At 41.6% G+C, this 23,495-nt stretch overlaps 1 protein-coding gene across 1 annotated transcript; it reads left to right on the top strand.

Annotated features, from left to right (window-relative positions):
* The first annotated feature begins 13,752 nt into the window (after window positions 1–13,752).
* On the top strand, window positions 13,753–22,258 carry RHOU (ras homolog family member U). Its single transcript, XM_032783648.2, has 3 exons — window positions 13,753–14,490; window positions 16,106–16,164; window positions 19,297–22,258. The coding sequence occupies exons 1-3, from the start codon at window positions 14,205–14,207 to the stop codon at window positions 19,750–19,752; spliced, it is 801 nt and encodes a 266-aa protein (XP_032639539.1). The 5' UTR covers window positions 13,753–14,204; the 3' UTR covers window positions 19,753–22,258.
* Window positions 22,259–23,495: the final 1,237 nt, after the last annotated feature.

The raw sequence follows: 23,495 nt of genomic DNA, 5'->3' as shown, positions 1-23,495 counted from the left end.
TTCCCAAACCTCACGCTAAGTCCTACCATTGCCCACTCCAATGGTTGATTTGCAAATCAGGCCCTTATTCTTAAATCCAGCCCCATGCGCAGGGCTCAGAGAGAGCTTATAAAAACCTTTAAAATGACTTTATATAATCAAACTTTTAACATTGGTTAGATCCAAGTTCTCAGGACAATGGGTCATATAGAAGCAAGTTCTGTGTGACCCATTGAATCTCTCTCTCTCCCAGTGCTAGACAGTTCTCATCAGGGTTGTGAGATATTGCACCTGAAATCTGCCCCTAGTCCTGGACTGTCATTTGGGGGAAAGAAGGTGTAACAGGCTGTACCCCGGGGTGCAGTCTGGGAGCTGTTGGAACCTCTGTGCCTTTCTCACACTGCTCTGCTGATGATTCAGCGGGCCTCTTCACGCCCTGTTATTACCCAACCTGACAGCAGGTGGCACCACACACCCAACTGAATTACCTGAGAGCTTTACCTAAGCCACTCATAGATCCACAACTGAGCACCAGCCAATTTCCCAGCTCCCAGCCTTGCACCCCTACTGGAGTATAAACCCAGAATTATACCATCTTGCACTGTACAGGAGTCTATACAGCACAACCTCATTAATATAGTTTGCTCCCCCCTTGATGTTGGGAAGATATGCAACAAGCCTGTATTAACGAAGCTGAGATTTCCCCATACACTTCACTCAAAACTGGTTAAGATAAAATATAAAACAAGTTTATTAACCACAGAAAGATAGATTTTAAGTGATAGCAAACAGATCAGAGCAGATTACTTATCTAATAAACAAAAAATTAGGTAGATGGGGCTTGAATTAGCTATCTCTCACCCTGACTAATGATACAAGCAGGCTTGCATTTCTTAAGGCACAAGCTGCATCTGTCTTGCAGTTTGGGTTCCCCTCCTCCATTCCAAGTCCTTTGTCTTCCAGAGCTTCTTTCAGATAGAATATCAGAGTTAGAAGGGACCTCAGGAGAGCTTCTAGTCCAACCCCGTTTAAAGTAGGACAGTCCCCAGGGTTTGGTTTTTTTAAACCCCGGTTCCCTAAATGGCCCCCTTAAGGATTGAATGCACAACCCTAGGTTTAGCAGGCCAATACGCAAACCAGTGAGCTATAAGTGAAGACCAAGCCTGGTGCCACTCCCCACCTTATATAATCTCTCCGTATGGTGAGAACTCATAGTTTCAAGCTAAGTTCCTAGCCTAGTTTGTGGAAAAATACAGGTACCAAAATGAAGTTCAGTGTCATGTAGTCTGGTCACATGCCATTGCATGCCTTGCTGATTCATAGCAGCCATTACTCATAGTCTGCTGAAACATTCCCAGGTGAGGACAAATATTTTCCATGGTCCATTGTCTTCGATGATGGGCCATTAGCACTGTCTAACTTCTTCATTGTTGCACCTGAAAAGCTAGCTGTGGGTATTCTCAAATTTATATCTTTCAATAATACATACCTAACAAAACTTTATAACTTCACATACAATGATAACACATACAATCCAAGAGGATATTAATGTTCAGCAGATCAAGACTTTTAGAATGATACTTTACAAGGCATACTTTGTACAAGATGCCACATAATTACATCATAATCATATTACTATGGTGAATGTGGAGTGCTGGAGTGTCACAGAAGGAAACCTTTTTCTGGAAAGTTGCTTTAAAAAGCTGCTCCATGGTTTGGCATGGCAGAAAGGAGCTGGATAGGAGGGCAGAGTGCAGGTGTGGTGGTTAAAGGTGCATGGTAAACTTTAGCTAGCATGTGGCTGTGATTTAACACAGAGATGTCACCACCACATATGTGGTATGTATGTAGATAATCAAAATGGAAACAAGTCATATTCTTCTCCCAATTGCTAGGAGCCAAATATATAAATGAATTTTACATAGACTAGCGGAGATTTCTAGAGAGTAAAGACACTGGCTTTGAGAATGTCCAGATACTACAGTCACTAGTGCTTTAGAAATGCAAATAATGATCATAAAGAATGAGGTGAAAGGGTTCATGGGAAAACATGGATTGGAATCTAAGTTTGATCTGTGCTGAGAGGGGCACAATTACTATGGAGAATTCAGCAGAGATTCTCATGAAGTGAAGATGCAATAAAATGCAATTGCCTTCCTTCCTGGAGGGTCAGTTGAGAGTGGGCTGAGCAAAGGGTGCAACCTGCTAGGGCATGAAGATAGTTAAAGCAGCTGTGTGAGGGTCAGAAAGGATGCTTTTAGCACTCAGATGATCAGGAACATTGTGAACTGGGAGCTGGGCACCAGAGGGGTTACCATTGAAGTGCTACAGCAGACAACAAGCACTGGGAATGGTTTGGCTGAGATCTTAAGGGAGTTGGAAGGAGGTTAGGGACTCTGTTGTTTCCTGTACGCCATTGTATCAATCAACTTGTGGAAAGAGGGCTCTTATATTGGAAAGATTGCAACAGCTGGGAGTGTGGATTGGGAATTTTACATCTATTCTAGTAGGATTGACGAGGGGGCCAGTTACCTGGGGGTTTCAGGTTACAGAAACTAGCAGGGGCTCATATATAAGTTGATCAGCAGAGTCTGGTAGTGAGGCACCTCACATGTAGCATATCTCACACCTGTTTTCATCTTTAGTTATTCTGAACCTTGCTTCCTCAGAGCTTTGCATCCAAATGAACATGCCATTCTTCTGTGAGCTTCTCATTTGTGATTCCCATTTTCTCCAATAACATGCTGCACAGTACCAAACAAATTTTCCCCAATAATTTCTCATCTCAAAAAACCTCTCCAGTTTAGCTGATTTATTTCTGAGTTCACGCTGCCATTTATGGTTTCTCCACACATTTTCCTGGTAAATATGTGGGCTGCAGGAATCCAAAGACAGAAATATAATACTAAGATAAGTTGCATGTTATGAAACAACATTTACAAAATAAAAGGGAAATTTAATAAATTACTGGTGCCCTGCAGCAGCCAGAACTTATGTAGCAAAAGGTTATATAGGACTTACTGTAATTACTGTTTGTTCCGGTGTTCAGTAAAACCAGTGCCATTAGTATGGTTCCGAACAAAGTTATTGTTGGTGTCATAAACAGATAGTTAAGGGTTAATGTCTCTTTTACCTGTAAGGGGTTAACAAACAGTGAACCTGGAACACCTGACCAGAGGACCAATCAGGAGACAAGATACTTTCAAATCTCGGTGGAGGGAAGCCTTTTTTTTGTGTTCTTTGTTTTGTCCGTGTTCTCTCTGGGTTCTGAGAGTGACCAGATGTACCTACAGGCTCTCTAATTATATATTCAAAATAGTGAGTATTAAGTAAAAGGCGGGTTAGTCTTTTTGATTGTTTTCTTTATTTGCAAATATGTATTTGGCTGGAAGTATTTTAAATTGTATTTCTGCTAGGGGGAGGCTTCTCTCTAGTGTCTATAAGCTAAAAGACCCATAATATTCCATCTTAAATTTACAAAGAATTCTTATTTTTTCTTTCTTTTATTAAAAGCTTTCTTTTTTAAAGACCTAATTAATTTTTTTCCCTTGGTAAGGCTCTAAGAAACAGAGTCTGTACCCACCAGGGAATTGGTGGGAGAAGGGAAAAAGGAAGGAGGGGGAAAGGTGCATTCCCTCTTTGTTTTAAATTCACGGAGTTTGAATCCGTATCGCCTCTTGGTGAGGGAAAAAGAAAAGGAGGAGGGGAGGGACATTCCTCTCTGTGTTGTGATTCAAAGGGTTTGAATCACGGTGATCTCCTAGTGTACCCAGGGCGGGAAAGATCTGGGAGGAAGAAAGGAGGGGGAAGGGAAATGGTTTATTCCCCTTTGTTGTGAGACTCAAGGAATTTGGGTCTTGGGGTCCTCAGGGAAGGTTTTTGGGGGGACCACAGTGCCCCAAAGCACTATAATTTTGGGTGGTGGCAGCTATCAGATCTAAGCTGGTAATTAAGCTTAGAGGAATTCAGGTTGGTACCCCATTTTTTTTGGACTCTAAGGTTCAGAGTGGGGAGTTATGCCTTGACATGGTGGCAGTGGTAGGATAAGAATCCAAAAGCCAGTGAGTTAAAAGCAAAGGCCAATAGGAGTATATTTTTCTTCTTTTCTCTCTGCTAGCTGTGGGTAAGCAGAAGAGAAGGTTTTTAAAACTACAACCAGAGAAATTTTTTTTCCCTTGCTTGTTTCTGGTTGTCCAGAGCGACTGCCTGAAGGCAGGGCCATTAGGTTTAACAAGCATCTTTTGTTAAATAGTGCGACTCCAGCTGTGAGTCAGCTACACCAACAAAACACATTTGCAAATCAAAGAGTTTTTTTGGTTTTAAATTAAACGTGAAAGACTAGTTGAAAAGTGTTAAAAAGACTCTGTTGCTAAGCAACCTAAGGAGGCACAGAAAAACAGCATTTCAGGCAGTAAACCAGCAGAGGGCGCCCCAATACAAGAAAGCAGGAAACATGACTTACAAGGAACGGGCAAAACTGGATGCAGAGAAACAAATCAAAGACGCAAACCACAAGTGACAAATGGAAAAAAGAGAAAAAGAGGTGGAGCTGAAAAAAAGAGAAAAAAAAATCAAACAGGCAGTCCTCAAAAGAGAACAAGAAACCAAAGATGCAGCCCACCAACAAGAAATGAAAAAACAACAAAAACAGAGTGAAGAGAGGAAAAAGGAGAGAAAGCATGAAATGGACTTGGCATAGGCCAGGCAGCAGGCTCCAGCCAATCCTAACAACCCTTCGCCAGTTATTGTTCCACATCCCAAGAAATTTCCCACCTACAAGGCAGGTGATGACATTAAGGCCTTCTTACAAAATTTTGAAAGGGCCTGCCTTGGGTACGGCATCCCTGAAGACCAGGACATGATAAAACTAAGGCCACAGCAGAGGTGGCAGCTGAAATGCCTAAGGAGAACATGAACAATTATAAACTTTTTCAAACTAAGGCCAGATTCAGAATGGAGATAACACCTGAACATGCCTGTCGGCGGTTCAGAGCCCTAAGATGGAAATCAGATGTGTCATTCCCCCAACACGCCTACCACATTGCAAAGAATTATGAAGCCTGGATATCAGGAACAAAGGTTAACAATATGGACGAGCTGCACCTCCTAATACAAATGGAGCAGTTCTTAGATGGGGTTCCTGAGGAAATAGAAAGGTACATCCTAGATGGGAAACCCAAAACGGTAACCAAGGCAGGAGAGAGTGGAGCCAAATGGGTGGAAGTAACAGAAAAGAAAAAAGCTACTGTCAAGGGGAGCGAATACCACAGGGGGCCCACCGACAATAAACCCTATAACCAAGGACAACTTAAGACCCCACCTACAACCCAAAAAAAGCCCCAGACTCTCTTTTATCCCACCTCACCAGTCTCCAGTAACCCACCTTGACCCACTGACCAGTCAGCTGGACGATGCTTTAAGTGTAATGAACTGGGACATATAAAGGCCAACTGCCCAAAGAACCCCAACCGAGTGCAAGTCATTACACCACCATCACACCAAAGATACCCAGGCCCAAATGCCTCTCAAATACCCTTGAAGCAAAGGGAAAATTTGAGAGCGGGTGGAAAAAAGGTTACCGTGTGAAGAGACACGGGGGCACAACTATCAGCTATCGACCAATCATTGGTGGACCCCAAATTCATCAAACCAAAGGCCCAAGTAACAATTTACTCCTTCATGTCAAAAGCTGTAATCTTGCCTACAGCTGAACTGCCGGTCCAGTACAAAGGCTGGTCAGGAATGTGGATTTTTGCAGTCTATGACAATTATTCCATCCCCATGCTACTGGGGGAAGACTTGGCCAACCAGGTGAAGCGGGCCAAAGGGGGAATGGTAATCCGCAGCCAAACCAGGCAAGCTTCCAGACCCATTCCTGTTCCTGAGCCGTCCACAGAGGCCCCGTCTGGGTTACCAGAGACCCAGACAGAGGTAGTGGACCCGAATCCCCTGCCAACAACTGAAACAGCCACAGCGCCTCCAGTCCCAGACCAGGAACTGGAAAAGCAACCAACACCAGAACCGGTGCCAGCACTGACACCAACGCTTTGCCATGACAGTTGGTCAGTACTAAGGTGACCAGATGTCCTGATATTATCAGGACCATCCTGATATTAGAGGCTTTGTCTATATATAAAACTGTACATCACCCACCCCAGGGGAAAAAAGTGTCCCGATTTTTCACATTTGCTATCTGTTCACACTAGTTAGTACTGAGCCCATCGCTTTCTGTCCCTACCCAGCCAATTGGCCACCTGGTGTTGCTGCCAATGCCAGCTGCTTCTGCCCTGCTGAGATCCAGCATGGGGAGCAGCCAGAGGAGAGGCCACTTGGCTGCCTGATGCCAGGCTTCACAACAGCCTCTAGCTGCCAGCTGAAGGAACTGCAGCTCCTGCCTGCACCCTGGAGGACCTTTTTGGTCCCCATCTTGTGGCCCAGAGAGATGCAGGACTATCCAGGTGGGATATGGCACTACATAGGGCTGCCAATATATGCATGACACATGAGATGCATGACACTCGGCAGCCTTGCATTCTTTTAGTATTTGTGGTTCCAGACTAGAGGAAATTAATTTTTTTTAAATGTGAGATTTGTTTTTTCCTGGGGCTAAAGATTAATCACAGTTAAGTCAAAAAAATTAATTGTGATTAATCGCACTGTAAAACAATAGAATATCAATTGAAATTTATTACATTTTTTTTGATTTCTACATTTTCAAATATATCAATTTCAATTACAACATAGAATACAAAGTGTACAGTGCTCCCTTTATCTTATTTTTTATTACAAATATTTGCACTGTAAAAATGATAAACAAAAGAAATAGTATTTTTGAATTCACCTCATACAAGTATTGTAGTGCTATCTCTTGATCATGAAAGTGCGACTTACAAATGTAGTTTTTTTGTTACATAACTGCACTCAAAAACAAAACAATGTAAAAGTTTAGAGCCTACAAGTTCACTCAGTCCTACTTCTTGTTCAGCCAATCGCTAAGAGAAACAAGTTTGTTTACATTTACGGGACATGATAATGCCCACTTCTTAATTACAATGTCACTTGAAAATGAGAACAGGCATTTGCATGGCTTTGTTGTAGCTGGTATCGCAAGATATTTACATGCCAGATTCTCTAAAGATTCATATGCCTTTTCATGCTTCAACCACCATTCCAGAGAACATGCTTCCATGTTGATGATGTTTGTTAAAAAAATAATACATTAATTAAATTTGTGACTGAGCTCCTTGTGGAGAGAATCGTATGTCTCCTGCTCTATTTTACCTGCATTCTGCCATATATTTCATATTATAGCAGTCTCAGATGGTGACCCAGCACATGTTGTTTTTAAGAACACTTTCACTGCAAATTTGACAAAATGCAAAGAAAATACATATGTGAAATTTCTAAAGATAGCTACAGCACTCGACCCAAGATTTAAGAATCTGAAGTGCCTTCCAAAATCTGAGAGGGATGAGATGTGGAGCAAACTTTCAGAAGTCCTAAAAGAGCAACACTGATGCAGAAAATATAGAATCCAAACCACCAAAAGAGAAAATCAACCTTCTGCTGGTGGCATCTGACTCAGGTGATGAAAATGAACATGAGTCAGTCTGCACTACTTTGGATCACTATCAAGCAAACCCCATCATCAGAATGGATACATGTCCTCTGGAACAGTGGTTGAAGCAAGAAGGGACATATGAATCTTTAGTACATCTGGCATATAAATACCTTGCAATATGGCTACAACAGTGCCATGCAAAAGCCTATTCTCGCTTTCAGGTGACACTGTAAACAAGAAGCAGGCAGCATTATCTTCTGCAAATGTAACCAACCTTGTTTGTCTGAGCGATTGGCTGAACAAGAAGTAGGACTGAGTGGACTTGTAGACTCTAAAGTTTTACATTGTTTTATTTTTGAATGCAGAGGTTTTTTAATACATAATTCTACACTTTTAAGTTCAATTTGCATGATAAAGAGATTACACTACAGTACTTGTGTTAGGTGAATTGAAAAATAATTTTTTTGTTTTTTACAGTGCAAATATTTGTAATAAAAAATAAAGTGAGCTCTGTACACTTTGTATTCTGTGTTGTAATTGAAATCAATATATTTGAAAATGTAGAAAACATCCAAAAATATTTAAATAAATGGTTTTCTGTTATTATTTAACAGTGTGATTTATCGCACGATTAATCATGATTAATTTTTTAATTGCATGACTGATCATGATTAATTTTTTTTATTGCTTGACAACCCTATTTTTTTCATGATGGTTTTCCACATGGAGTTACTGTAGAGTTAAGGTTGTTTGGGTACTAGGTTTGCAAGGCTTGTTTTTAGGATAGTTACAACATGCGTGTGAAACTATTTACCCTTACATTACTGCTAATGTATTCTCGCCTTAACCTCAGTTTAACATCATGTTTTGTTTGGGAATATTATTATGTAGAAAATGTGTATCTATTACTGGAAATATTTTTCCAACCATAGAACAAGCTTTAGGAAATATATGCATTGGCAGGTGGAGAGGATTTTTATAATATCTTTTCCTGGTTCTTCAATACTTCAAATTCTAATACAAATAAATAGTAACAGTAATAACACTTTGCACTTCTATAGCATCTTTCCCCGCAGAATCTAAAAGTGCTGTACAAATACAATTAATCCTCACAATATACCAGTGTGAAAAATAAGGACTGTAAGTGCACCCTCTATATCTGTCCGCCTGTCAGCCCCAAGGTAACTCCCCATCCTTTCCTCCCTCTCCTTCCCCAGCCAGCCTCAGATCTCTTGCTCCTTCCTTTCCCTCCCCCATTTAGAGCCCTCCCTATAGGCCTGGTCCAGCTGAGCACAGCCACAGTGATCCTGTCCTTTGTTAAAGGAGCTGGGCTGTGTTGGAGATGGGGTTCTCCAAAAAAGCTCCCCAAATCAGAATCTTCATTAAAACAGGCGACAGTGTATCATGGCATATCAACAGAGTGCTGTATCATTCCCTTGTCTTTCTCATTTTCAGCTCTAAAGCTTCTGTGGGGGAAAAAATAATCTTTTTTCCTACAAGGCCAACATCAAGCTCATATTTCGATGGCTCAGGGAAAATGATAAGCCTGGAAATAACAATGACCTATTTCATGTCTTGATGAAATAATTTCCTCTCTCTGTTGTTTTCTCAAAGAATAATATTTGACTAGTGCAAGGGCATAAGATAGGGTGAATGCTTTTCTTCATACCAACTGATAATGGGCCAAATTCAGCAAAGAAGCGCAACTCCACTGACTTAAGTGGATTTAAGCCAACTTATAGCGCAGATTGATATTTTTAAAACTAGATTTTAATACATGTGAAGTACTTGTAATTCAATTGCTGTAGCACAGAGGTTTCAATTTAGTGAATCACATTATTTATATATTCCTGAACATATCCTACACACTAACGTCCCTCTAGCCCCACTGTAACTGCTGTCACAGCCTCTTTGATTTGCTAATGTGGTGCAATTATTTAACCAGTACTCTCCCACTGCACAGCAGTCAACTTGATCTTCCCCTTTAACAAAAGGCTACTGTATTCAACAGGGTACATCACACTATAATACAACCATACAGCTCTGAATTCACATGGCCCCTGCTCTGAAGCACAGGAACAATACAAGCAATTATGGTTGTCTCTCTGGATTCTTTAGTTCAGTAAATAGACCATATTTCTTTGCTGAGAGTGTTTAAAAATGTAGCCATGGCATTTTTACTTGCAGTATACAGTATTTTCTTTAAGTGCTTTTGCAACAATCTTTAATTATTTTCAGCACAAGTAAAATAGCTATTGTCATCTGTTTTTCCTCTGGGAACATATCAACTAGTGTCTCGTTTCCCATATACAGGAGCTTTTCCCTGCTTTAGACTGTTCACCCTCACTGTTGATAACATCTCTTAATAGCTCTAGTATGGGACACAACTTTGGGACATTCATCATGGAAGATAAAACAGGGACATCTAATAGGTGTCACCAGTGCCCTCAGCCAAGTCATTTCTCACCCTGGCATTAAAGATTCAGCATGTGTTCATTTGCCCACAGCTGGTGCATTGCTATTTGCATCCCCAAATGATGGGAATTCATCTGCTGTCATGAATACAACAATTTATGGTACATTGGCCAAGACGACCAACCTATGCTGCTTTCCTCATTTCACTTTTTGGTATCAAATCCTGCTCATTTTCAAACAGCTCCTGGGATGGCTTATTTTAAGGAACACTGTCAAAATTAAAATCAATTTTGCAATAAAACAACCTTTACCCAAATTATTGAACTCTAATTTTAGTTCTCTGTTTACTTTCTTTGTGAGCGAATCTGCTCTCGTCTGTTTAGTTTGTTTCACTATTTCTCCATGGTAGAATGTTTCATTACGTTTTGAATGTTGGAGATGCTTGGAGATGCTGTGATGTTTGAAAGCAGAAACCCAGCATAAGGGGAAAGGGCAGAGAACAGCTTTAAACTCTGAGAGGAAGACTATGACTGACAACTCTCTCCTCAGGCACATTGGACATTTCTATTAAAAGGATAAATGAAGCTCCACAGTGCAGGAGATAGAGGTTTTTTGGGGGGGTAGGTGGGCAGCTTGCCTAAGACTCTGGAATGAACTCCCCCTGAAGCTAAAAACCATCAGGAATCTCATCGTCTGTTCTAAATGCAAGATGCATTTCTCTGTCCTTGTATTCTCTATCAAGCGATTAAAAAAATTAATTGTGATTAATCATGCGATTAATTGCGCTGTTAAACAATAGAATACCATTTATTTTAAATATTTTGAGATGTTTACTACATTTTCAAATATATTTATTTCAATTACAACACAGAATACAAAGTGTACAGTGCTCACTTTATATTTATTTGTATTACAAATATTTGCACCGTAAAAAACAAAAAAATATATTTTTCAATTTACCTCATACAAGTACTGTAGTGCAATCTCTTATCATGAAAGTTGAACTTACAAATGTAGAGTTATGTACAAAAAAACTCCTGCATTAAAAAATAAAGCAATGTAAACTTTAGAGCCTACAGTCCACTCAGTCCTACTTCTTGTTCAGCCAATCGCTCAGACAAACAAGGTTGGTTACAATTTGGAGGAGATAATGCTGCATGCTTCTTGTTTACAGTGTCATCTGAAAGTCAGAACAGGTGTTTGAATGGCATTGTTGTTCCTGGCATTGCAAGAAATTTACGTGCCAGATGTGTTAAAGAGTCATACGTCCCTTCATGCTTCAACCACCATTCCCAAGGACATGCTTCCATGCTGATGATGGGTACTGCTTGATAGCGATCCAAAGCAGTGCAGACTGATGCATGTTCATTTTCATCATCTGAGTCAAATGCCACCAGCAGAAGGTTGGTTTTCTTTTTGGTGGTTTGGGTTCTGTAGTTTCCACATCAGAGTGTTGCTCTTTTAAGACTTCTAAAAGCATGCTCCACACCTCATCCCTCTCAGATTTTGGATGGCACTTCAGATTCTTAAACCTTGGGTCCAGTGCTGTAGCTATTTTTAGAAATCTCACATTGGTACCCTCTTTGTGTTTTGTCAAATCTGCTGTGAAAGTATTCTTAAAACGAATATGAGCTGGGTCATCATCCGAGACTACTATAACATGAAATATATGCAGAATGCAGGTAAAACAGAGCAGGAGACATTTTCCCCAAGGAGTACAGTCACAAATTTAATTGACACATTATTTTTTTAACAAGCATCGTCAGCATGGAAGCATGTCCTCTGGAATGGTGGCCAGAGCATGAAGGGGCATACGAATCTTTAGCATATCTGGCATGTAAATACCTTGCAATGCCAGCTACAAAAGTGCCATGCAAACACCTGTTCTCATCTTCAGGTGACATTGTAAATAAGAAGCAGGCAGCAGTATCTCCCATCAATGTAAACAAACTTGTTTGTCATAGCAGTTGGCAGAATAAGAAGTAGGACTGAGTGGACTTGTAGGCTCTAAAGTTTTACACTGTTTCGTTTCTGAGTGCAGTTATGTAACCAAAAAAAATCTGCATTTGTAAGTTAAACTTTTACAATAAAAAGATTGCACTTCAGTACTTGTAGGAGGTGAATTGAAAAATGCTATTTATTTTATCATTTTTACAGTGCACCTATCTGTAATTAATAATATAAAATGGGCACTGTGCACGTTATATTTTGTGTAGTAATTGAAATCAATATTGAAAATGTAGAAAAACATCCAAAATATTTAATAGATTTCAATTGCTATTATATTGTTATAAAAGCAATTGTGATTTTTAATCACAATCTTTTTGTTAATTGTGTGAGTTCTGCGATTAATCAACAGCCCTAATTCTCTAACATAAACTTATATCACTATGTACATTTAAAAACAAAAAAAACTATTCTAACAAAACATCACATGGTGCACACAACTTTCGATGCAGGGAAAGAGTGAGAGAAAGAACTGACTACACATGACAGATGTTGCTTAATAAACTATTGGAAAGTGCTCAGATGAAGTGGTGATAGGATGGTATAAGAATCTATCTAAAACAGGTTCTGCGATCTCTTCCTCCATACTGCCAAACTTTAGCCTGAAATAATAGCAAAGTGTCTGTCTAGATTACAAAGAAATGGTGCTTTTCTAAAACTTGAGTTAGCTAAAGTAACTTGAAACATCACTCAGCAGGTTGTATAGACACGGATTAACACATTGAAGATCATGTTGTAACCCCAGGGAGAGCCCGTGATCTGGTGACACTGCTTTAAGGTGTTAAAACTCAAATATCCCAGTTTATTTCTTCCACAGGTGAAGGCATATCAAGTAGTCATTACTCCCGTGCTGTTGTATTGTATATGCACACAGTACAAATACAATTAAGAGAGCATCCCCAGTAAAAAAAAAAATACCTTGTATTAACTCTATTGTTTTTGACATTGCCCTAAATATAACCAAAGAGACACAGAAACACGGATGGAAAAATCAAATATTGTTCCTTTTATGTAGCCTTTAGCTGTGCTCAAATAAATCTCTTCTCGTATTAAGTCTCATTAACACTGATAAATTAGCTCCGGAAACTTTGTTTCCCTCTGTGAAGTAGGCAGAGCTTTGACAAGATTAGACAGTTTTACAGAAATTACAGCTGAGCCTTGCGGGTGGAGGGAAGGGGACAGCGTGGAATGAGGAGAAAAAATAGCCAGTGGGAGGGAAGCTGAGGAAGAAGATCGAGACAAGGTGTCAGGTGGGCCCTGGGGGGAGTAGGAGTCAGGGGAAGGCATAGACAGAAGAAGACAGGCTATGGAAAGGGGCCTGGACTGGGAGACAAGGTCACCCGGAGTAGAGAGATGGAAGCGGGAGGAGAGCAAGGAGCGAGGCAGGAACGGGGGCAGAGGGCAAAGCACTGGAGGCGGGAGGAGGAGGAGGATCACTGTCAAGCGGGAGGAAGGAGCCGGGATGGACGGAACAGCCTGGGGCAGGGCAGGCGGACTCGGAGAACTTGAGTGGCCGCTTCCAGTCAATAGTCGCGGCGCGGATTGTGTCAGCGTTCGAAGGCGAAGCGATCTGGCCAATGAGAAGCGGCACAGCCGCTGCCCAGGCCCCAAATCTCCGCGGAGGTTCTTGCCGCCGGCGGGCTTCTTCTTCTCCAGTGGCCGCCGCGGTGGGCGGGCGAGGGGTGGCGGGGAGCGCTATAGCGCCACCTGCCGGGCAGCCCCTCGCGTTGGACTCCTCCCCTCGCCGTCGGCCAGCCCTGCACCATCGTGTCCTGTGGAGGCAGAGAGCCGGGGCTGGAGGCGCCTCAGTGTGCAGCGAGGAGAGTGCAGCGCGCATAGGGCTCCCGCTGCTGCCGCCGCCGCCCCCGAGCTCCGGGAAGGCCGGGATCGCGCCCCTTCCGTCCCGCCGCTGGCGCTGGCTGCTGTTCCGCCCCTTCAGCCTCTCGCCAGGGCGAGCTGAGTGACGGGCAGCCGGGAAGCTGCTCAGGCGGCACCGCGCTGGCTCGGAGGAGCGGGAGGTGCCCCGGGCGCCCCGCACTGGCTGCTGGTGGGAGGATCTGGAGCCGGAGGAGACCGGCGAGGGGGAACTCGGCTCCCCACCGGAGGAGCTGGGCGGCAGGGGCGGCGGACCCTGAAGGAGCAGGACACCCCCGTACCCGGGCCGGGCGCTGAGCCCCTCGCACCCCAGCCCCGTGTCTGTGATCCCCGCTCCGCAGAGCTCTCCTTCGCCGGTGCCAGGCGGATGCCGCCGCAGCAGGAGGGGGAGGCGGGCTACATCAGCAAGCCGCTGGCTGGCGGCTGCGAGGTGCCCCCGGTGCCCCCGCGCAGGTTCCGCAGCAGCCGGGCGGCGGCGCTGGGAGCGGCCCTGGGCAGCAGATGCCGGGCTGGGGCGGGAGCCGAGCCGCGCCGCAGCATCAAGTGTGTCCTGGTGGGAGACGGGGCTGTGGGCAAGACCAGCCTGGTGGTGAGTTACACCACGAATGGGTACCCCACGGAGTACATCCCCACCGCCTTCGACAACTTCTCCGGTAAGGGGCCGCAGCAGGGGGACGGAGGAGGGGAGACGAACGTGGGGGCAGGTGGAAGGGGGGATTCCCTCGGGGACACCCCCAGCATTGGCGACCTGCTTGAGGATCTCCCATACACCTCCCGGGGATGAACTGTCAGCGGGAAGGGGTAATACCCCCAGCTCCCCCTCCGTCCCCCCCGCTAGAGGGAGCTGCATGGATTTCCCTCTTCAGGGAGAAGTGAAATGACCTGGCACCGATGAACGAGGGAATTCCCCCCCGCCCGCAGGTGGGGAAGGGAGGTGCTATGGGGCAGGCGAAAGCCCCCCCCCAACGCTCGGGGGCAAACGTCACCACCCATCGCCCCTTCTTCCCAGTGATGAATGCATGTTGGCCCATGTTGTTAGCATGTAGCTTTTCTAGCTCTGTGCTTGTGCAGTGCCCATATTTTTACAGCTGTGTTCAGTCCTGTGCCGGGATAGGACTTTGCCTGGGTTTTTAAAACAGGGTTGTACTTTATCATGTTGGAAATATCACTGTGTCACACCCTGCCTCCTTTAGTTGGGTTCTGGGGGCGAGGAGGTGGGGGCAGAAGGAGTAAATCTTTCATCTCCTTCTCTCTATTTGTTCAGAACTGTGTTGGAAGGTGGCTGCAGAGATGGATGGGGCTCTTGAAACTGCATCTTGCCTTCTGAATTCTTTCAATTATATATCTTTGTCACTCTCTGAAAGTTTTAATAAGACTGTAGGGCCACATGAGGGTATTAAATATATGACTCTCTAGTCTCTCTACGCTTAAGTCCTGTGAGGTCAGATGTGCTGGAGATGTTCAGCTTCCTGGCACAAATCTGGGTGTCAAGCTTCAGTACTTGGTTTTTTAGTTTTTATAGAGCTGATCCAAATGGTCCCTTTCTGAGTGTACTTTATGTATGATTAGTAGCTAGAACCTAGCTTTAAAGGTAATGTAATCATTCTAAATGCTGGAAGATTGATTGGATGGCATGACTTCTCTGTATTATTGAAAATCAATACTGTGAAGCCTAGTGACCAAATAATAAATGAAACCTATACTATGGCTAAAAGCATTTTATATTTAAATAGCAAGAAAAAAAATAATGAGGCTGGTCTGTCTTATAAAAGATACCACCGTAGCTAGTGTTTGCACATGGTCACATATCAAGCTAGCTTGTTTTTAATGGCAAATTCTATAGTCAAAATTTCCAGTAATGCAAGAGGAGGAGCTTCCCAAGGGAAAACAGAAATATTTGCATTGTCTTCCCAGTGATTTAAAACTGGGAAGGTTTTTTTGGGCCAGACCTTTGAAAACACAAATGTAACAGGAGAAGTAACCTAATTGTTTGGCTCACTCTCTTTTTGTGTCATCAAAGAGTTTTAGTTCAGTGATTTGCTACTTCATCAGCTGCAGTGAAATGAATTGGAAAGCCCTGAAGGGTTTGTATGTGCCTAAATGTTAGTGACAGACTTTGTTCCAGTTCTTCAAGTCATTAAATTAATTGAAGGGAAAACAAATGTTGAAGGAAGAGATGATTCTTTTCTCTTCTCTTTTTTTTTTTTTTTAATTTTTAAATGAAAAATGTGTAAAGTTGAACTCATTACACCTTTTTTCTCTCCTAAGCTGTTGTGTCTGTTGATGGCAGACCCGTGAGACTTCAGCTCTGTGACACGGCTGGTCAGGTCAGTGAAGCTTCTTATTTCATTTAAGTGATGGGGGGAAGGGAGAAGTGTCACACAAAATAGTCCTCATAAAGACTTTATGGATTTAAAAGGCTACCCACTGTTTGATCATCTTATTTAATTTCCATCAGTGTAAGTAATTCTTAACTCATTGTATAAGGTTGGTTGAGGAGTGTCACGTTGTTGGTTCAGACTGCTTCCCTGCTAACTTCACTGTCAGGTTGAATTCCCAGGGATTGCAAGTTCTCCCTCAGACGTGCTGCTGCTCGGGGAGTGGAAGGGGGATTCTGTATGTTTTGAGCACAGATATGAAGGCATGTGAAGGGTGTGGACAACTATTTTTATTGAGGGGTCTGGAAATTTAAAAAAAAAAACCTGTTGATCCGTTTCATGAGTAGTTTTGTACCATGATTACATTTGTCAGTTCTTACTAAGATCAGATAAACAAGCTTCATTTTTAACTCAGTGATTCCAGTATTAAGACACTCCCTAAATTTTTAGGGGGAGGGCTAAAGCCACCTGAAGCCCCCAGTTTTCCACACCCTTGTGAAAACTCACATGCCTTACATAAGCATCTGGAATATGCATCCAGGCAAATAATGTAATACCATCTGAGGGAGCCAAGCATTAGCAAAAGCAGTGTGCAGACAAACCCTATTATCCTTATGAGCAGTGCTGTAACTGGGCATTATAACAAAGATGTTAACTCAAAGGGCTTGGTTTGGTACTAGCTTATACCCTATGCGGTGCCAGCACTGCATTTTGCCTATACGTTTTGCAGTTCTAACCCAGGTTAAAAGAGTATGGAGCAACCCCCTTTGAACAATAATATGAGATAGGCCAGTAGGGTTGTCCCATAATGTAGTACCCTGATGGAGGGCAAGGGGGCATGGCAACATGCTGTTAGCTTCAGCTGAAATGCGAATTCAGAAGCTGAGCGTACCAGATGTAATTGTAACCATATCCTTGGTGATGGGGCCCCATGGAATGGCAAAAGCATTGGTTTCCGGAGGATTTGAAAAGTCCAGTCATTTTTTGCTTTGGTTACTGCTATTAGTTCAGGAGTGTAAAAACTGCTTAGTGAAATAACCAGAGAAGCCGCTATCTGGTGTTTGCCTTTAAAAGGAATAGGTTGGGTGAAAACCAGTAAAGTGAAGAAAATCATTCTGAGTATAGGATGCTTAAGCAAATAAAATCTTGGTTGTGTGGGTGAGACAGCTTCAAAATGGAATTAGCATTTAAATAGGTAAAAACGTACAGAAACATTGAGGGTTTGGTGTCATGAACCCAAAAGTGCAGCTCTGCAGTCCCTGGATCTAGCAGTGAGACAAAGAATATCTGCAGACTGTACTTGTAATAAAAATGACCATGCATCCTCTCTCCAGAAATCTCTCTTAAGATCTGGTTTTGGCTTTTGAAACCACTGAATCCAGCAAAATTTCATAATGCCTTGTAAGAACATGGGAGATGTCTTTTTTAATTGGCTTTGTTGCTGCTTAATACAGAACACTTTGTAAAGACAGGGTTTCTTTTAAGCCAAATGGTGAGAATCCTGCATTGCTGTCTTGCTGCCTGAGAGGCTTAATCTGAGAATCAAGAGAACTGATGAAGCCTGTTTTCTTGACTCTTGTTGTATAACCTGCTGTCAACCTTTGCGTTACCACTGAAATAAATTTATTTAAGTGGAATGGGACTTCTGAGGCTTTTAATGGGCTTTAAACAACTGCATGTCCTGGACTCTTCAGAAGCTTTCAAGTAAAATCTTAAATCCTGACAAATTAACATGTAACTTGCAATTCAGCAGTAAAATATTGTTCCTAGAGAGGCATTGTTGACTTTATTTGCTCTTTACTCTTCTTAATTTAAGACCCTGTGAGAGCATGGTGAATTTTAATTAAAATGTCATCATGGCTGAACCAAATCCTACCTGTTTAGGCTGTTAGTGTTACTGTGCTTTTATCCTGCTGTCAGCATAAAATCAGGCTATGCATAAGTTAATCCTTGCCTCATTTTACATTCTTCACTTGCAGTTCTTTGAGCTGCTGCGATAAGGGGGGATGCCATGATGGCCAAGTCTTCTATTACCTTTCAGGTGTCATCTACATCAGTAGTTTTCAACCTTTTTTTCATTTGTGGATCCCTAAAAAATGTTGAATGGAGGTGCAGACCCCTTTGGAAATCTTAGAGCTAGATCCGTGGACCACAGGTTGAAAACCACTGATCTGCATTATGTTAGTTGATTCCTCAAGATACAAATCAGTCTTGCATTGTCCATCTTTATTTTAAAGGTGGGAAAGAGAGAGGGGGGAAAAATCTAACATTGCAGGTTTGGAGGTGGTTGATGTGGTATAGAAGGGAATGAGACATAAAGAGAGGCTTTATATTATGCCATTGGCATGTTAAGCCTTTATATTGTAATTCATTAAGAGTGATGGTAGCAAGAAATATGAACACAAAATAATAGAGAGGTCATCTTTTATTTTAATTTCCTGTAGGTTGCTATTAAACCCTCATTTATTTAAAATGACTTTGCATGGGAACACTTGCAGTGCTCTTATCTATATCTTAGCATATGGATAGTGTGGTCAGCATTGCGGGGAAGTGGTGCATTTTAAATCTGAACTGATCCATGATTGATCTCTGTTAAAGGTGAGTTTACACCCTCCCTGATTACTATGTGTTCATCACCTGTGTACTTTAGCCTGCATTCCTCCTCTACAGTCTGCCTCTTCTGTTGAGCTAGGGCAGAAGAGCATAAATACAAACACCCAAGGAAGGCTTAAAGCATTCAAAAGAAATCAGCAGTGTTAGGGAATCTTAAATACCTTAAGAAAATATTTTTTGGCCCTGTGCCTATTGGAGTCGATGGCAAAATTTCAGTTGACGTCCATGTTGCAGGATGAAGCAGAAATTTGGCATATTTATGGCTTCTTCTATGAAAACACCATGTTCTGTTGTACACAAGTTATATTTGTGCCTAAGTGAGAAGAACAGTTAAACTTAATCTTTTCTTTATTCATTCAGTAGTTTAAATCTCTATAATGGGAAGTATTTAGGAACTGGGAAGGATGGTACCTTTATTGCTGAATAAAAATACCCTTAAAAATTATAATGTTGCTTTACTTTGCACAGGATGAATTTGACAAGCTTAGACCACTGTGCTACACCAACACAGACATCTTCTTGCTGTGCTTCAGTGTTGTGAGCCCTTCCTCTTTCCAGAACGTGAGTGAAAAGTGGGTTCCTGAAATACGATGCCACTGCCCCAAGGCTCCTATTATTCTGGTTGGGACACAGTCGGACCTCCGAGAGGATGTCAAAGTTCTCATTGAGCTGGACAAGTGCAAAGAAAAGCCAGTTGCAGAAGAGGCTGCGAAGCTCTGTGCTGAGGAAATAAAAGCAGCGTCTTACATCGAGTGCTCAGCTTTGACTCAGAAAAATCTCAAAGAGGTCTTTGACGCGGCCATTGTCGCTGGCATTCAGTACTCGGATACCCAGCACCAACCAAAGAAATCCAAGTGCAGGACTCCAGACAAAATGAAAAACCTCTCCAAATCTTGGTGGAAAAAGTACTGTTGTTTTGTATAGTATTTGCAAGGACCTAAGTGTTGCCCTAGTGAAATCAAACAGAAGCTATATTAGCTTAAATCTCACTCTGTATTCTCCAAGTGTGTAGCATAGATCCACAAGTGTGTATATGTTGCTATTAGAAATCTCAATTTCCCTTTCTGTTTTGAGGGAGATGGAAGAACACATAGGTAGGCAGTTCCTGTTAAAATCAGATTAAGGAATTTCAGCATTCGCCTGTCTGATGTCAGAGTTTCTGGACTAGTCTCATGTTAAGGAATACATTTGTGAAGTTAGAAATTGTACAAAGGGTTTGACTCTCTATATCCTTATGTATATAAAAGAGGGAGAAACAAAACCGAGGCCTTTGCGGATAGGGCTATTTAGAAGAAACAAAGGACTGTGGAAATATAGAGCTCTATATAGATCGACAATTTTTAAAAACTAACATTGTGCCTCCAAAATGACATTTTAGCTTTAAAAACTTACTCCCTCTTTCCCCCATCTCCTTCCCTCAACCACTTCAGGGGGGACTTTAACAAAGTAGAACAAGAGATGGAGTCTTCCCCCAGTTGTTGCTGCTTGAAAGGTCATGCATATACCTCCAGCACCTTGTTAGACTGCCTAACATGTTAAGTAACTGATGTAATTACCTCTTATTTGTAGCCTCCTGACTTGGAAATCCTTTCCCCCCCCTTTCTCTCTCTTTCACATGCAGTAATGTGCATGCCCAATGAACATTACAGAGTCCTACTTTGTTACATTTTGGATAGTCATGGGTGCCTTTGTATTTGTGCAGACACCATGACAGTTCATTTAGATCAACTGAAAGAATGTAAATGCTGTTTTTTAAAAGGGATGCAACCAATGTCCATATAGCACCATACAAAATTTATCCATTTTAAGCCTACAAATGTGAACTTCGGAATGTTCCTCATTCAGAGATTTTCATGCTGCCAATTAAATGAAAGGCCTATAAAAAAGACAGATAATGTGCCATAACCAAACACCAGAAAAGTGATACTGCTGTGTCCTGTTTCTGATGCTGTTTTGAACAAAGTTTGTATTTGTTTCCAAAGGAAGCAGTTGTTGGTGGCTTAAAGTTGTCTTAGATTATAGTCGCAAAATTGTGTTGAAACAACCAGTGAAATTTAACTGATTCTTTCACAGATACCTTCAACAAAATAAAGTGAGGTGTGTTTAAAATATCATGTAGTGGTTTGTCTATTCAAATATGCATCAGATATGACACAATTTCTGGTCTAACGAAACCTGCTGAATTCCAGTCTGCTTTGTTTTAGGGTATCAGTGGGTTAATTTGACTGTGTAAGATGTGGTTAAGTCTGATTCCAGTGTCTGCACAGTGAGTGAAAAGCCTTAGTTTGTATTGTCTGACTTTTTTTATGGCTCCAGCTTGCTTTTTCTGTATACTCCAAGCTCAGTTATGTTCTGGCTTTATTTTTCCTTTGGCAGCAGCCTTATAGCGAGCCTTTGTTCAGAGTCTTCAAAGAAATTGTGAACAGTTAAAATTCCAATTTAATTCTCATCATAACAAAATTGATGTCTGATTGTAAGAAGGCATTTGAATTGATAAAGTTGACCATAATTTACCTCCTGGCCTACTTAAAGAAAACGACATTATGTAAATGCATTCTGGGTTATATTGGTTTAAGTGCCGGAAGCAAAATTTTCCTCTGTTAAAGCAAAATGAATGCATAACATTACATAGCTGAACTTCAAAAATGCAATAAAAACCTTTTACTAAAGTTCATGCGATCTATTCAATAAAAATATGTTGGCTTCTGCATTGGAGCAGCCTGGAAAATCAGTTTCCATAACACAAAGTTGGGAGGATGTATTTTAACTTAGTTGCATGCGGTGCATAATATTTAATGGTTGTGAAATTAACAGCTGAGTCTTGATATTCCTCAATGTAATGCTCTGACATGATTTCAAATATATGGAGTCATACTGACAATTTGAAGATGATGAAACTAGATTTTTCTTGTGTGTTTTGCTTCTCTGTAAAATGGACACAATTGATTTAAAATGTGGGTTTTAGAAAAGGAGGAGAAAGTGAACAGCACCCATTGCAAAAATATCTGAATTCGTTCCATAAGATTTTGATGCTCTGTATTGTACCATACCAGAAGCAGACAGTTATATTTTTATAAGTAGCCTGTTTCATGGCGTCTGGAGTAGCATAACCTTTAAATGTACCCAGCTGTGACTGTTTCTGAAAATGTGATGTGTATATAAGACTTGTTATAGCCCTTTACTAGGTGTATGTGTAATAGAGTCTAATAATTTCATGGATACTGCTATACATGGGGCTACACAGGGTCTAGATTTAGAAATGTTACTTTTAAAATCACCATTATTTTACAAGTGCAAGTGAGAGGAGATATCTTCATGTAATCTATAATCTCATGTGCCTTATGAAATTCTCTTCTGTTTTCTAAGTGTAGGCTTTACAGCAAAACCTGTTTCATGTGAGAATGATATAAATGAGGTATTTGAAAATAAATTCTGACCAGTGTATTTATCTGCCTGTTTTACCAACAGTTTTATTCTGAAAGCCTCTCCGCTTCATAGCATTATGTCTTACATAACATTCAGCCAGTACAAGGCTATTTTCATGTCCTGAGGGACATATATCATAGACTAATGTCAAGTACATTGCAGGTGCTTAACAAATAATAAGCAAGATAATTTTTAAAATTAACTGTATTTAGAAATGGGACTGAGCAAGAACAGTGGATCCCTACCTCCCTGTTCTTCCTGCACCCAGTTAAAAACCCTGGAAGTTTTGGATGTTCTCTGTGAGCCACGGGTTTCAGATTATCTCTATGAGGAGCCTGACTGGAGCACTGAATCCCAATATATCTATATTTTCACTTTTGATCCCTTTGCTACAGAGCAGGCTTCTCCCACCATGAATAACAGTCCCACACATATAGAAGAACAGACCATAGACTGTATTCACTTTCTCATTTCACTTGTTTGTATACAGCTGATCAGCTGTAATCTATTCTGGTAGTCGGTAACTAGTACTCTCTTCTTAACAATACTTCATATGCTTTTCATCTTCAGAGCTTTTCACCAACATTAACTGATACTTTTAGGATCCTGTGCCTACTCATACATGTTTTATCCCCTTTGTTTCCTCACCTGTCAAGAAAACAGAGCTGAAGTTCCTTGGCCAAGGCTGCAACAGGAGTCAGGAGAAGCTCTGTGTTTGCCATTTAATATTTGTGTTGGGATAGTGTCTAGAGGCCAGAGTGAAGGATTGAGTGCTCGTACCTACATATAATGAAAATACACTCCTTATCCTAAAGAGCTTACGATCTGTCTAGTGCAAGAGATACCAGGTGCATATAACAAACGGAAGGGAGGAGCTCATGAGATAAGTCGGACAACTACGAAACTTTGAACGTAGCCTCCTACATCTATTGCTCTGATTATAGAATCAGAGAAATGTAGGGGTGGAAGGGACCTTGAGAGGTCATCTAGTCCAGCCCTCTATGCTGAGGCAGGACCAATTAAAACTAGACCATCCCTGACCGATGTTTGTCTAACCTGTTCTTAAAAACCTCCAATGATGGGGATTCTATAGCTCCTTTGGAAGTCTATTTCAGAGCTTAACTACCTTTCTATTCAGAATGTGTTTGCTAATATCTAACCTAAATCTCCCTTGCGGCAGATTAAGCCCATTACTTGTCCTACCTTCAGTGGACAGAGAACAATTGATAAGTGTCCTTTTT

This window comes from Chelonoidis abingdonii, chromosome 3, assembly GCF_003597395.2.
Source record: "Chelonoidis abingdonii isolate Lonesome George chromosome 3, CheloAbing_2.0, whole genome shotgun sequence".
NCBI classification, from domain to species: Eukaryota; Metazoa; Chordata; order Testudines; family Testudinidae; genus Chelonoidis; species Chelonoidis abingdonii.
This window is presented reverse-complemented; position numbering and strand designations above follow the sequence as displayed.

What these genes read in the sequence shown, in the direction of transcription:
- RHOU (XM_032783648.2), top strand. Translation starts at nt 14,205, where the DNA reads ATGCCGCCGCAGCAGGAGGGGGAGGCGGGCTACATCAGCAAGCCGCTG. An exon ending in CGCCTTCGACAACTTCTCCG is followed by an intron (nt 14,491 to 16,105) that starts GTAAGGGGCCGC and finishes TTCTCTCCTAAG; the next exon opens with CTGTTGTGTCTGTTGATGGC. An exon ending in TCTGTGACACGGCTGGTCAG is followed by an intron (nt 16,165 to 19,296) that starts GTCAGTGAAGCT and finishes TACTTTGCACAG; the next exon opens with GATGAATTTGACAAGCTTAG.